The sequence below is a fragment of the Jaculus jaculus genome, chromosome 1 (assembly GCF_020740685.1).
Source record: "Jaculus jaculus isolate mJacJac1 chromosome 1, mJacJac1.mat.Y.cur, whole genome shotgun sequence".
Lineage (NCBI taxonomy): Eukaryota > Metazoa > Chordata > Mammalia > Rodentia > Dipodidae > Jaculus > Jaculus jaculus.
Genome location: NC_059102.1, coordinates 67225830 through 67238320, shown reverse-complemented (window position 1 = coordinate 67238320; position 12491 = coordinate 67225830). Strand labels below are relative to the sequence as shown.

The 12491-nt window shown below is 36.1% G+C and overlaps 1 protein-coding gene across 4 annotated transcripts in view; it reads right to left on the bottom strand.

The window, feature by feature from the left end:
• The window catches only part of Vps13a (vacuolar protein sorting 13 homolog A), a 203548-nt gene that overhangs the window by 44399 nt on the left and 146658 nt on the right, over positions 1-12491 (bottom strand). For all 4 annotated transcript variants that reach the window (XM_045155616.1, XM_045155629.1, XM_045155618.1 and 1 more), the window contains 5 exons: positions 9593-9746; positions 7855-8001; positions 7309-7390; positions 6404-6473; positions 3900-4005 (listed from right to left, as the gene is read on the bottom strand). In XM_045155616.1, the coding sequence (XP_045011551.1) occupies positions 3900-4005; positions 6404-6473; positions 7309-7390; positions 7855-8001; positions 9593-9746 (559 nt within the window). The remainder of the gene's footprint in view (positions 1-3899; positions 4006-6403; positions 6474-7308; positions 7391-7854; positions 8002-9592; positions 9747-12491) is intronic.

Here is a 12491-nt window from a genome sequence, read left to right as displayed (position 1 = left end):
AAAAAAATTGGGACAGAAAGAACGTATCTGAACATAACAAAGGCTATATATAACAAAACTAGAGCCAGAATTCTGCTAAATTGGAAAAATTTTAAATCATTTCCACTAAGATCACATGGTTATCCACTTTCTCCACTCTTATTCAATACAATACTTGAAAACCTAGAGCAGTAAGACAGGGAAATAGAAGGGATAAAAATAGGAAAGAAGTCAAAGATAATATGATGTGATTCTGTACATAAGAGCTCTTAAAGGCTCTACCAGAAACCTCTCAGACCTGATAAAATACAATGAACACACAAAATCAGCATGTAAAAATAAGTGTTAATACTTAGTACATATCAATGACCAAAATACTAAGTAAAAAAAAAAACAAAACAGGGAAACAAATCTCATTCACAGTTGCCTCAAAAATACCTTGGAATAAATATCAAGAAAACCTAATTAAATGAAAACTTCAAAACACTGAAAAAAAAACGTGCTCCCTCCAGACAAAAAATGGCCTCGATATCCATGACCTCATGGTGCCTGACACTACGTACACAAGACCATCATAAGAGGAGGGAAAGATCATGACATCAAAATAAAAGAGAGACTTATTGAGATGGGGAGGGGATATGATAGAGAATGAATTTCAAAGGGAGAAAGGGGGGGGAGGGCGGGTATTACCATGGGATATTTTTTATAATCATGGAAAATATTTTTAAAAATTGAAAAAAATAAAATGAAATTTAAAAAAAAAACACTGAAAAAAGAAATTGAGGAAGATACTGGAAGATGCAAAGACATCGCAGGCTCATGTACTAGAGCAATTAATATTGTGAAAATGGTTAATTTACAAAAATAATGTACAGATTCAAGGCAATCCCAGTCAAAATTCCAACATGATTTTTCACAGAATAGGAAAAACAATCCTGGGCTGGAGGAATGGCTTGGTGGTTGAGTGCTTGCCTATGAAGCCTAAGGACCCCAGTTTGAGGAGTTTGAGGCTCCATTCCCCAGTATCCACATAAGCCAGATACACAAGGTGGTGCATGCAATCTGGAGTTCGTTTGCAGTGGAGGTCCTGGTGTGCCCTTTCTTTCTTTTCCTCTTTCTTTCTTTCTTTCTTTCTTTCTTTCTTTCTTTCTTTCTTTCTTTCTTTCTTTCTCCCTCCCTCCCTCCCTCCCTCTCTCTCTCTCTCTCTCTCTCTCTCTCTCTCTCTCTCTCAAATAAATAAAGAAAAAGAAATATTTTTTAAAAATCCTAAAATACATATGGAAGGACTAAGACCCCAGATATCCAAAACAAGCAAAAAGAATAATGCTGAAGGTGTGGTGGTTTGATTCAGTTGTCTCCCATAAACTTAGGTGTTATGAATGCTAAGTTTCCAGCTGATGGACATTTGGGAATTAAAGCCTCCTGGAGGCAGTGTATTGATGGGGGCGGGCTTTGGGTATTACAGCCAGTTTCCCCATGCCAGTGTTTGGCACACTCTCCTGTTGTTATTGTCCACCTTATGTTGGCCAGGAGGTGATGTCTACCCTCTGCACATGTCATTTTCCCTGCCATCATGGAGTGTCCCCCTTGAACCTGTAAGCCAAAATAAACCTCTTTTTTCCCACAAGCTAATCTTGGTTGGGTGATTTCTCCCAGCAATGTGAACCTGACTGCAACAGAAGGCATTACCACACCTGTTTTCAAGTTATACTACAGAATCATAGTAAATAAAGCAGTATGGAATGGTATAAAAACCAGACCATGGAACAGAATAGAAGATCAAGATACAAACACAAATAGCTACAGAAACCTCATTTTTGACAAAGATATCCAGAATATACACTGGGAAAAAGAACAACCTCTTTAACAAATAGTGCTAGTAAAACTGAGTCTTTATATGTGGAAGAATGAAACTGGATCCTTATATATCTCAGCTAGCACAAAAATCAAGTCTCAATGGATCAAAGACTTTACTATAAGGCCTGAAATTCTGAAAAAGAGTAGGGGAACTAATTCAAAATATAGGAATAGGGCTAGAGTGATGGCTTAGAGTTTAAGGCACTTGCCTTCAAAGCCAAAGGACCCAGGTTCAATTCCCCAGGACCCATGTAAGCCAGATGCACATGGCACATGCATCTGGAGTTCGTTTGCAGTGGCTGGATGCCCTGTCGTGCCCATTTTCTCTCTCCCTCCCTCCCTCCCTCTCTCTCTCTCTCTCTGTCTCAAATAAATAAATAAATAAATAAATAAAATATTTAAAAAAATAGGAATAAGCAAGAACATTCTTAGTGGGTCTACAGTTGTTAAGGAAATAAGGCCAACCACTGACAAATGGGGCCTCATGACATTAAAAATCTTCTGTACAGCAAAGGAAGCAATCACCAGAGTGAATAGACAGCTAGAGAATGGGAGAAACTCTACAAGCTATATATCTGACAAGAGAATTGGGGGGTTGGGGGAGAACATGCAAAATAATTTCAAAATTCTAAAAAGCAATAAATGAAACAACCAAATGCATAACTGGCCTAATGAAATGAGCAATAGTTCTCTCAAGAGAAAATATGAATGGGCAATAAGCATTCTGAAAACATATTCAGCCTCACCAGTCATCAGATAAATGCAAGTCAAGACTACATAGTGATTCCTTCCATCTTGCCCCAGTCAGAAAGGCAATCATTAAGGGAACAAGCTATGGTCTACATAGTCAGTTCCAGGTCAGCTTGGCCTAAGAGTGAGACCCCTGCTTTAATGAATACAAAAACCAATCTAAACAAACAAACTAAAATGAATGCAATTAAGATGAAGACAAAAGGAGCACTTTTTACACACCTGGTAGTCATGCAAACCAGTCCAATCACAGAAGTTATTACAAAGGTTTCTTAAAAACTAAAAATAGATCTTTTGTATGAGCCAGCTATATCACCCCTAGATAGTTACCCACAGAACTCAAATTCAATATATCCCAGAAATGTCTGCAGCACATCATTCTTTACTGAAGCACTACTCAAAATAGTTCAAAAGAGTAATAGACCAGGAAAAGCTGGTCTATATACATACTGGATTTTTTTTTTTTTTTTTTGAGGCAGCATCTTACTTTGTCATCCCAGGCTGCCCTTGAACTCAGAGCAACCCTCCTACCTCTGCTCCCTGAGTGCTGGTGGGATTAACGGTAAGTGCCACCATGTGTGGCTACAATTGGATTTTTTTTCAGCCAAGAACAAGAATGAAGTCATTTGCAAATTGAGATACATTAAGCCAATGTGAATTAAGCTAATCACAGAAAACAAATATTTTGTTTTCTTCATCTGTGGTTCCTATATTTTACACAGATACACAAAACTGTCATTCATATACATACATAAATTCATACACACATGCACAAACACATGACATGAAATATGACATGAAAGTAGAAGAAAGACTATGGGACAAATAGGATTAAAAGGAGGGGCAACTGAAAAGGAAGATAGGATGTTATGAGGGAAATGTGCTCAATACATAAATGTACAAAATTAAGAAAAGAAAAAGGAAAAAGCATGTGAAATGAAAGAATTCTTTCAACAAACAAACAAACAAAAAAGTATTTGATTTCATGTAGGTCAAATGTTCCTATTAGTGGTTACATCAAACCTAAGCATGTTTTTAGGGATGATGAAAAGGATCTGGAATTAGATAGAGGTTATGGTTGTACAACTTTGAGAATGTACTAAAAATAGCTGAACTGTATATCTCTCAAATACGTGAAATATACTGTATGTTAACTATCTCTCAATAAATTTTTATGAAGGGGTAAAAAAGTATATTTGTACTTCTGAGCATTATATTTGCATTTTTCAGTGTCCACAAAATTTGGTCACATTTTAAAACCTTTTCTTGCCAATAACCCTTCCCATCAAGTGCTATTATTATGTAAACCTTACCTCTGCTTTTTCAGTCATTTCAGCTTCTGTTATAAGGTCTGCTAAAGCATAGACAAATCCAAGATCTAATCTGAGATCCATTTCTTGAATCAACACTTTGAAATACCTGTATTACAAAGTAGAAAGCATTAAAAATATGATGGAAATAAAATATAGATAAATATTAGAACTTTGAAATTTGGGGGTATACTCCTGTTGCTCCAACTAGATACCCAACCAGCGCTCCTTAAAGAAGGAAAAGTGTTTGATTTGGCTGTTTCAAGGCAGGAAAGGCATGGCAACAGGAGCTGGAGCAGAACTGGTCACATTGTCAAGCAGAGCAATGGGTGAATAGGAAGTGGGGTCAGGCCACAGAAGCTCAGACCGTCTCCTAGTGATCCACTTCCTCCAGCAAGGCTCCATCTCCTAAAGGTTCCACAACCCTATCAAAAAGTACTAATAGCTGAAAACCAATTATTCAAACACATGCCTCTCTGGGGGACATATTCCATTCAAACCACAACTAAGAAGCTGGAGAGAAGCTCAATCTGCTGCATAAGCACGTGGAATTGAATTCAAATCCCCAGCTCCAGTATGAAAAAAGATGGGCAGAGTAACATATTTGTACTCCCAGCATGGCGGAGGCAGAGACAAGAAGATCTCTAGGGCTTGCTGGTTAGCTAGTCTAGCCAAAATGGTGAGCTTAAGGTAAAATGTGAGACCCTATCCAAAAAGCCAAAGTAGAGAGAAAATGAGGAAGAGGACACTAGAGGCCAATCTCTGGACGACACACATGTATACATGCACCTGCCCCCCACATATGTGCACACACATATTAATACATATACACATATATATGTACACAACTTAAACATGCCAAAAAAATTAAACAACTTTAGAACTTTGACTTCTTAAATGAACAAATTAAACCTTATCATGGCAACAGCATCTCTAATAGCAACAAACTGCCATTAAGAAATTATCAAGTAAATTTTAGTAGACAGAAATGGAATAGACTATTATATACCAATAATAATGAAAAAGCCATAGCTACATCCCACAAATAATTACAACTAAATAAAATTTAATTGAAAAAGCAACTATTATGAGTCTTTTGTGGTTTTAAATAATTTTTAGAAATCAGAAAACAATGAAAATTATGTCTAGGCACACATACCCAAGAACAATATTTTTTTAAAAATTTTTTAAAAATTTATTTGAGAGCGACAGACACAAAGAGAAAGACAGATAGAGGGGCAGAGAGAGAATGGGCGCGCCAGGGCCTCCAGCTTCTGCAAACGAACTCCAGACGCGTGCGCCCCCTTCTGCATCTGGCTAATGTGGGACCTGGGGAACCGAGCCTCGAACCGGGGTCCTTAGGCTTCACAGGCAAGCACTTAACCGCTAAGCCATCTCCCCAGCCCAAGAACAATATATTTTAAAAAGTGAAGGAATGAAGAAAGTTTATCCCAGCAATGATGAAAAGGAAATGAGTGAGAAGAGCACCACATAAATGGATGTATTTGTCTATATTTTCTCTCTCAGAATGAGAGTTGTGAAGGAGTTTAGAAATCTCATTTTTATAATTATAAAATAATGTGTAGTCATTTTTAGAGAATTTATAGACTACAAATATACATTTATAGACAATACAAATGAACAAAAATATTAGTGAAATAGCCAAGTTCTATACATAACTACTGTTAGCATCTTGTTGTATAACATATAGATCCCTTTCACTTTCTAAAAAATATTTTATTTATTTATTCATTGAAGAGAGAGAAAGGCAGATACAGAGAGAATGGGCACAACAGGGTCTCCAGTAACTGCAAATGAACTCCAGATGTATGCACCACCTTGTGCATCTGGCTTTACATGGGCACTGGGGAATCGAACCTGGGTCCTCAGACTTCATAGGCAAGTGCCTTAACATCTGAGCTATCTCTTCAGCTTTCCTTTGACTTTTAAAGATTATAAAGTACTTAGATATTTTAAACTTGACCTTTAAAATTTAGTATCTTATGCATAAATCTTTCACTTGTCTGAGATATATATATATATATATATATATATATATATATATATATATATATATATTTAACTTTTTTGTGTTGGTGAGGTAGCTGTGCATGTGTGTATGGCTCTGTGATCACTTGAATGTGGGTACACTTGTGGCATGTTTGTGTAGAGATCAGAGGTTGACATCAGGGTCTTGCTCAGTTATTCTCTACCTTATTGAGTGATGGTCTCTTGACTTAAACCTAAAGCTTGCCAATTCAGTGAGTCTAGCTAGCCAGCCTGTTCTGGGGATCCCACCTCTGCTCCCAAGTACTGGAATTGCAAGCAAGCTGTCATGCCCACTCAATACTTATGTGGGTGCTGGAGTTCTGAACTCAAGCTTCTTTGGCAAATGCTTTATCAATTGAATCACTTTAGCCCTGAAATTTACTTTTCAAAAGTATAAATAATTCATATATTTTGACCAAAGTATTAAATGAATATGCAAGAAATTTATGGAGACTTACTTAAAGCGTGATATTTGGGAATGTCCTGCAGATCTCACAACAATACTGACATCTGTAAAGGGCTTAGGTGCTATAAAGGTCAGAAACATGATTACTCTCATGATGCTTTTAAAACAAAGATAAGCATTTTATTTCAATTTCATGTGCATTATAATGGAAAATTAAATCATTCAGTAAAACAGGAGTACGAACTGAAATCAATGCTATTTGCAAGGTCTTTGACAGTCTTAATTTCAGAACCCAGTACTTGTCTTTTAAATCATCAACAGCCCTCTATTATAAAAATTACTTTTATCTAGAAGCATGCTTTACAATCAAAAGGGAATTGTGAGAGTAGATTTTGGAGACTTATACTATATGTAGGTGGGAGGAGCTTAAGCAAATTTTTAAAAAAAGTTAAAAGGAAATTATGAGGAGCATCCCTAAATAGTGCGGTCTGGGAATAATAAGCCAAGGGCAGAGGGGGAAGTAAAGAGGGCAGTAGGAGGCAATGACCAAGTGGAAAGGAGAGGAGTAGGCAATAAAGAAGAAAGGTGAAGGAAAAGGTGTCAGTTATTCTCATGAGGAAAACACAGTACCATTTTGCCATCAGAAAACACTCCAAAGTTCCTCATTGTTTATTCAAAATTTCTAATACTTTTTAAAATCACAAGATTATAGATTAATAATATGGTTTTAAAATCAGTATTTCTAAAACTTCAAATATATAACTAATCTTTTCGTCAGCATTCATGTAAAGTTTTGTTGAGATTGAGTAACTCCTGTTTCTTTTTCAAATAGTTTAATTTTCCAATGACCCTACTAAATTAAACTTGAGAATGGCTTAATTTTATATTTTTATAGTAGAATAAACCAAATAGTTACATAACTGTCTTTTTAAAAATTATCTAAAAATAAAAACAAACCTGCATCTATGGTGATAGACTTTGGAGGTTTAATAGGATAAAACACAAAGGGGAAAACAGCACCATGAATCTGGTTTTGGATCTAAGAAAATAAAATGGAAGTCAGTATATAATGCATCAAGTATAAAGCTAACTAGAATAATTGAATTTAAATAGCAGAAAAAAAAAGAAGACTACAGCATTGTAATGAAGTACAAAATTAAGTTTAGGTATATGTCCTTACATTCTTCTAATATATTTCTTCCTCCCCACTCCTTTCCTGCCCCCCTTTTGTCAGCTCCTCCTTTTTTGGTAAAAGGTTAGCCAAGGCTATTCTCAAACTTGTCATGGTCATCCTGCCTCAGCCTCTTGAATCAGTCATGAGCCACCACACCCAGCTTATTTCCAATCTCTCCTGTGTACTTCACTCTACTTCCTCCTCATGCATATTTTATACCATGCTCTTCTTGTCTTACCTTCTTTTTTGGGCTTTGACCAGATAAAACAAACCATGGAACTACATCTGGATTTATATTATGCTCTGTATGTAGTTCCAGAAAGACTTACCTGTATTCTGTAAATTTGAATTCTAACTGAAAACTGATGTGCGGATGTGTTATATTCTACTTTTAATGCTGGAAGGTAATTTCTTCGTACAGCTATCACATGTGGTTGTAGAATTTTCATGTCATTACCACTAGGTGTGAAGCAAACCTGAAAAATATAACAGAGGTCCCCCAAACATGAAAAGTTTTTTGTTCTACAAGTGAATAAAAGTAGAAATTTATATGACAGAACTGTTAAGATAATACTCATAATTTCAACTATTTTATTTACTTAAGTGTGTGTATGAGAGAGAGGGAAGGAGATAGAGGCAGGTAGAGAGAGAAAGAATGGACTTGTCTGGTCCTCTAACCACTGCAAATGAATTTGATACATATGCCATTTTGTGCATGGAGCTTTATGTGGGTATTGGGGAATAAAATGTGGATCCTTTGGCTTTGCTGTTAAGTGCCTTAACCACTAAGCTATCTCTCCAGCCCGATAATACTAATTTTTAAAGTCTATGTGAGGGCAGGAGAGATGGCTCTGTGGCTAAGGTGCTTGGTAGAGAAGCCTATGGACCCAGATTTGATTATCCAGTATCCATGCACAGCCATATGCACAAAGTGGGGCTTGCATTTGGAGTTTGTCTGCAGAGGCTAGAGGCCCTGGTACACCCATTCTCTCACATAAATAAATACATAAAAATAGAATTTTAAAAAGTCTATGTGAGAGAGAAAATAGACTTAAAACCAATGTAAACAAGCCAGGAGTGGTGGCACACTTTTTAAATTCCCGCACTTGTGAGGCAGAGGTAGGAGGATGGCCATGAATTCGAGGCCACCCTGAGACTACATAGTGAGTTCCAGGTAAGCCTGGGATAGAGTGAGACCCTAACTCTAAAAACCCAAACAATAACAAGAACAAAAGTAACATGGCATATAATTACAAAAATGTCATTCTGGACCCCATTACTTTGTATGCTAATTGAAAACAAATTAAAGCCAGATATGGTGGCACATGTCTGTCATTGTAGCACTCAGAAGACAGAGGTAGAAAGGTCACCACTTCTGAGGCAAACTTGGCACACTGAGTTTCAGCTCATCCAGTGCTATACAGTGAAACCCTAAACAACCAACCAAGCAAAGAAGCAAACCCTAAAAGACAAAAACAAAAAGTAGTCCTAAGTATCTTTTCAGATTCAGATCATCATATCCAGACAATTTGCACAAATATTCAAATGTACCTTATAACTTGGCTCTATCACTTTTTTTTTTTTTTTTTTTTTTTTGGTTTTTCTAGGTTGGATTTCACTATAGTCCAGGCTGGCTCGGAATTCACTATGTAGTGTCAGGATGTTCTCAAATTCATGGTGATCCTCCTACCTGTGCCTCCCGAGTGCTGGGATAAAAGGCATGCATCACCAAGTCCAGCACTTTTTTGTTTTGCTTTGTTTTCTTATCACTGTATTACATTGCAATAAAATAAAAACAATTTTTAAATATGAAATAAAAAGCCTTTCATTCTTTGCTACATGAAAGAATCATTAACATTTATTGTATATATGCAAGTAGAAGAATAGATTAACATTTATAATCTTAAGAGAGTTCAATTTCTTAACATATCAATAATCACCCTTTTCAAGCATTTCATACTAAGTATGTATGTTTAATTTGTTTTGTAAGGGCTAGTTTTCCTTAAAATTCATTAGTAATTCAAAGTACAAAATAAAAATTAAAACCGCATATTTAAAAAAAATTACCGGAATGTTAGTATCCAATTCAATGACCTTATCTTCTAAAGGTGATGACTCGGTGTACTCCTTGAACTCTTTCTCTAACTTCTCAGTGTGCTTTATACTCATTGGCTTCCATCTTGACTTCTTCTTGGGTTTTGTCTCCCAAACCACATCAGAACTTATATAGATAAAAGCAAAAATTACAGTATTTGTATATAATTATTTTAAATTTAACTAGTTTGTTACATGAATTATAGAATCTCCAGTGAAATTTTACAACAGCTTTTGTTGCAAGCAAACACATTTCAGTTTGAAAAACATGAATTCATTCAATTAATATTTATTTAGTTCCTATTCAAACAATATCTGGATGTCAGAGAAATATTAGTGAACATCTCCGCCAGTCTTCTTCATATTAGTAAGGGAGTGATGGACAATAAGTAAACATGAATCAGTCAATTTTGGTATCTAGGACGGAAAATGCTTCTGAAATAAGAAAAAGTAGATCATCTACCAGAAATCTGTAGTCTTAGGCAAGTGGTAGGAATTTCTGCATTAAAATGGAATGGTCAATACGGCATCACTGAGAAGATGAAATTTTAGCAGTCATAAAGGTGGAAAAGGAGCTATTCAATAGACAGGAAGGTGAGAACTTATCACATAAAGTAAGAAACTTTAGCAAAGAGTACCACAGCATCACAGTTGCATGGCATAAAGAAGAAAAGAATGCTGGCTTGTGGAAAGACAGTAAGAAGATGGGGCAGTCTATGAGTTTTATTCTAGGTTAGATGAGAAACCACGGAAAATTTAAGTTAACAAATGTGATCTGACTTACACTTTGTCAAGAATACCTCGTTGTGGGACAGGGGGATAAAAACAGCCAATTCTACAAGCAGGAAAAAGTGTTAGACATTAGTGGAGGAAATGAGTTAAAATAAAGAGATGCCTCTAAGGGGGTAGGCAAAAGTAAGTTATCAAAAGTAATGAGACTCTATGCATGTGTTGCAGGTAGAACAAACAAAGAACTTCCAGAAGAAACAGAGGAATAAGGGTGACTGCAAAGTCTGGTCTGGTCAACTAGAAGGAGATACTCATGAACAACTTGGGGAAACAGGTTTTGACAGGAGGAAGAAAGTGAGAATTGGGTATTAAACATGAAATTTATGATGTCTCCTAGACATCTGAGATTTTGTACAGCAGTTGGATGTATCAGAAGATAGGTCTGGCCTAAAATAGTCATATGTAAGTGGGAAGCATATATATGGTATTTAAAATTATGAAAATTAAATAGAAGACTAGGACTTGACCCATGACTTTCAGAGAACTCAATATAAGAAATGGAGATAAGTGAAATGGAGAGACGGCTTAGTGGTTAAAGTGCTTACCTGCAAAGCCTAAGCATCCAAGTTTGTTTCCCCAACGTAAGCCACATGCACAAAAAGGCACATGCATATGGACTTCGTTTGCAGTGGCCAGAGACCTTGGCGTGCCATTCTCTCTCTCTCTCAAATAAATAAAATATATTTTTTTAAAAGAGAAATGAGCCAGGTGTGGTGGCACACGTTTTAAATCCCAGGACTTGGGAGTCAGAGGTAGGAGGATAGTCATGAGTTTGAGGCCAGCCTTGGCTACAGTGAGACCCTATCTTGAAAATCTAAAAAAGAAATAGAGGGAAGACAGAGAATCAATATGTTTGAGAAAGCTGAGATAGGAGCACAAACAAAGGTACCAAGCTATTCTAGAAGCATTTGAAGTGAGCCCTGACAATTCCACACTGGATCTGGCATTATCAAGCTCATTGGTAGTTTTTGTCAAGACCAGGTTCATAGGGTGTTGGTAAAAAAAAAATCCTATTTAGAGTAGTTAAAGAAAAAAGTTTGGAAAAGAATTAGAAACAGTGGATATATTAAACTGTTCAAAACAACAGTTTTTAGGAGTTTGCCTATGTAGAAATTAATAGCAGACAGAGGAAAGATAGGCTGCGATTTTTCTTGTTTTAAGTTGAGAGAGTTAACAGTGATGGAACAAGCCAGAATATAGCCAGAAGCTCAGAGAACAGAAATAGGACTGCTGTATCAATGTCCTCAAGTAGCTAAGAATAAATGAAATATAATGAAAAAGTAGAAAAATATTCTTAAATAGGAACACACACAGATATCTACAGAAACTCTGAGAAGTATATTAGCATGTTACATGCAGATTATAAATGCTAGTCAGTAGGAACTTATAATACTAGAGTTATATGGGTTTATGGAAGGTCACTTTTGATGGTTTCAATTCTCAGTGAACCAGGATGCAAGTAAGAAAAATGGAAGAAAGAATGATGTTCTGAGGAAAAACAAACTGTGTGAATGTAAGAAATGGAATTTTAAATCAGGTGTTTATAGATATAATTACAGACAGTATTTATCCTCTGAAATTACTTTAGTGTTTACATAATTATATAATCAATTTACTTATTTTTTTTAAGTTATAAATAGTAAATAGTAAGGCATGTTTATTTTTGCTTACATATCACTTGGCACAGGAGATTATACATGACAGGTCTATCAGCCTGTGAAATCTATGACTATATGGCCTTTCATTTAAAGCTTACATGATGGGCGAATAGTGAAATTTCTAAGAAAACAGTATATATATGTGTGTGTGTGTGTGTGTGTGTGTGTGTAGATGTGTATATATATGTGTATATATATATGTATACGTGTGTGTGTGTGTGTGTGTGTGTGTGTGTACTTTTTTTTGAGGCAGAGGCTCACCGTGGTCCAGGCTGGCCTTAATTTATGGTGGCCCTCCCACCACTGTCTCTCAAGTACTGGGCTTAAAGGCATGCATTACCATGCCTGGCTTAGAAAACAGTTTTTAATACTCATTTTGAAATGACATTTACTCCATTCAGTGAAAAGTCAGTGACATTTACTTT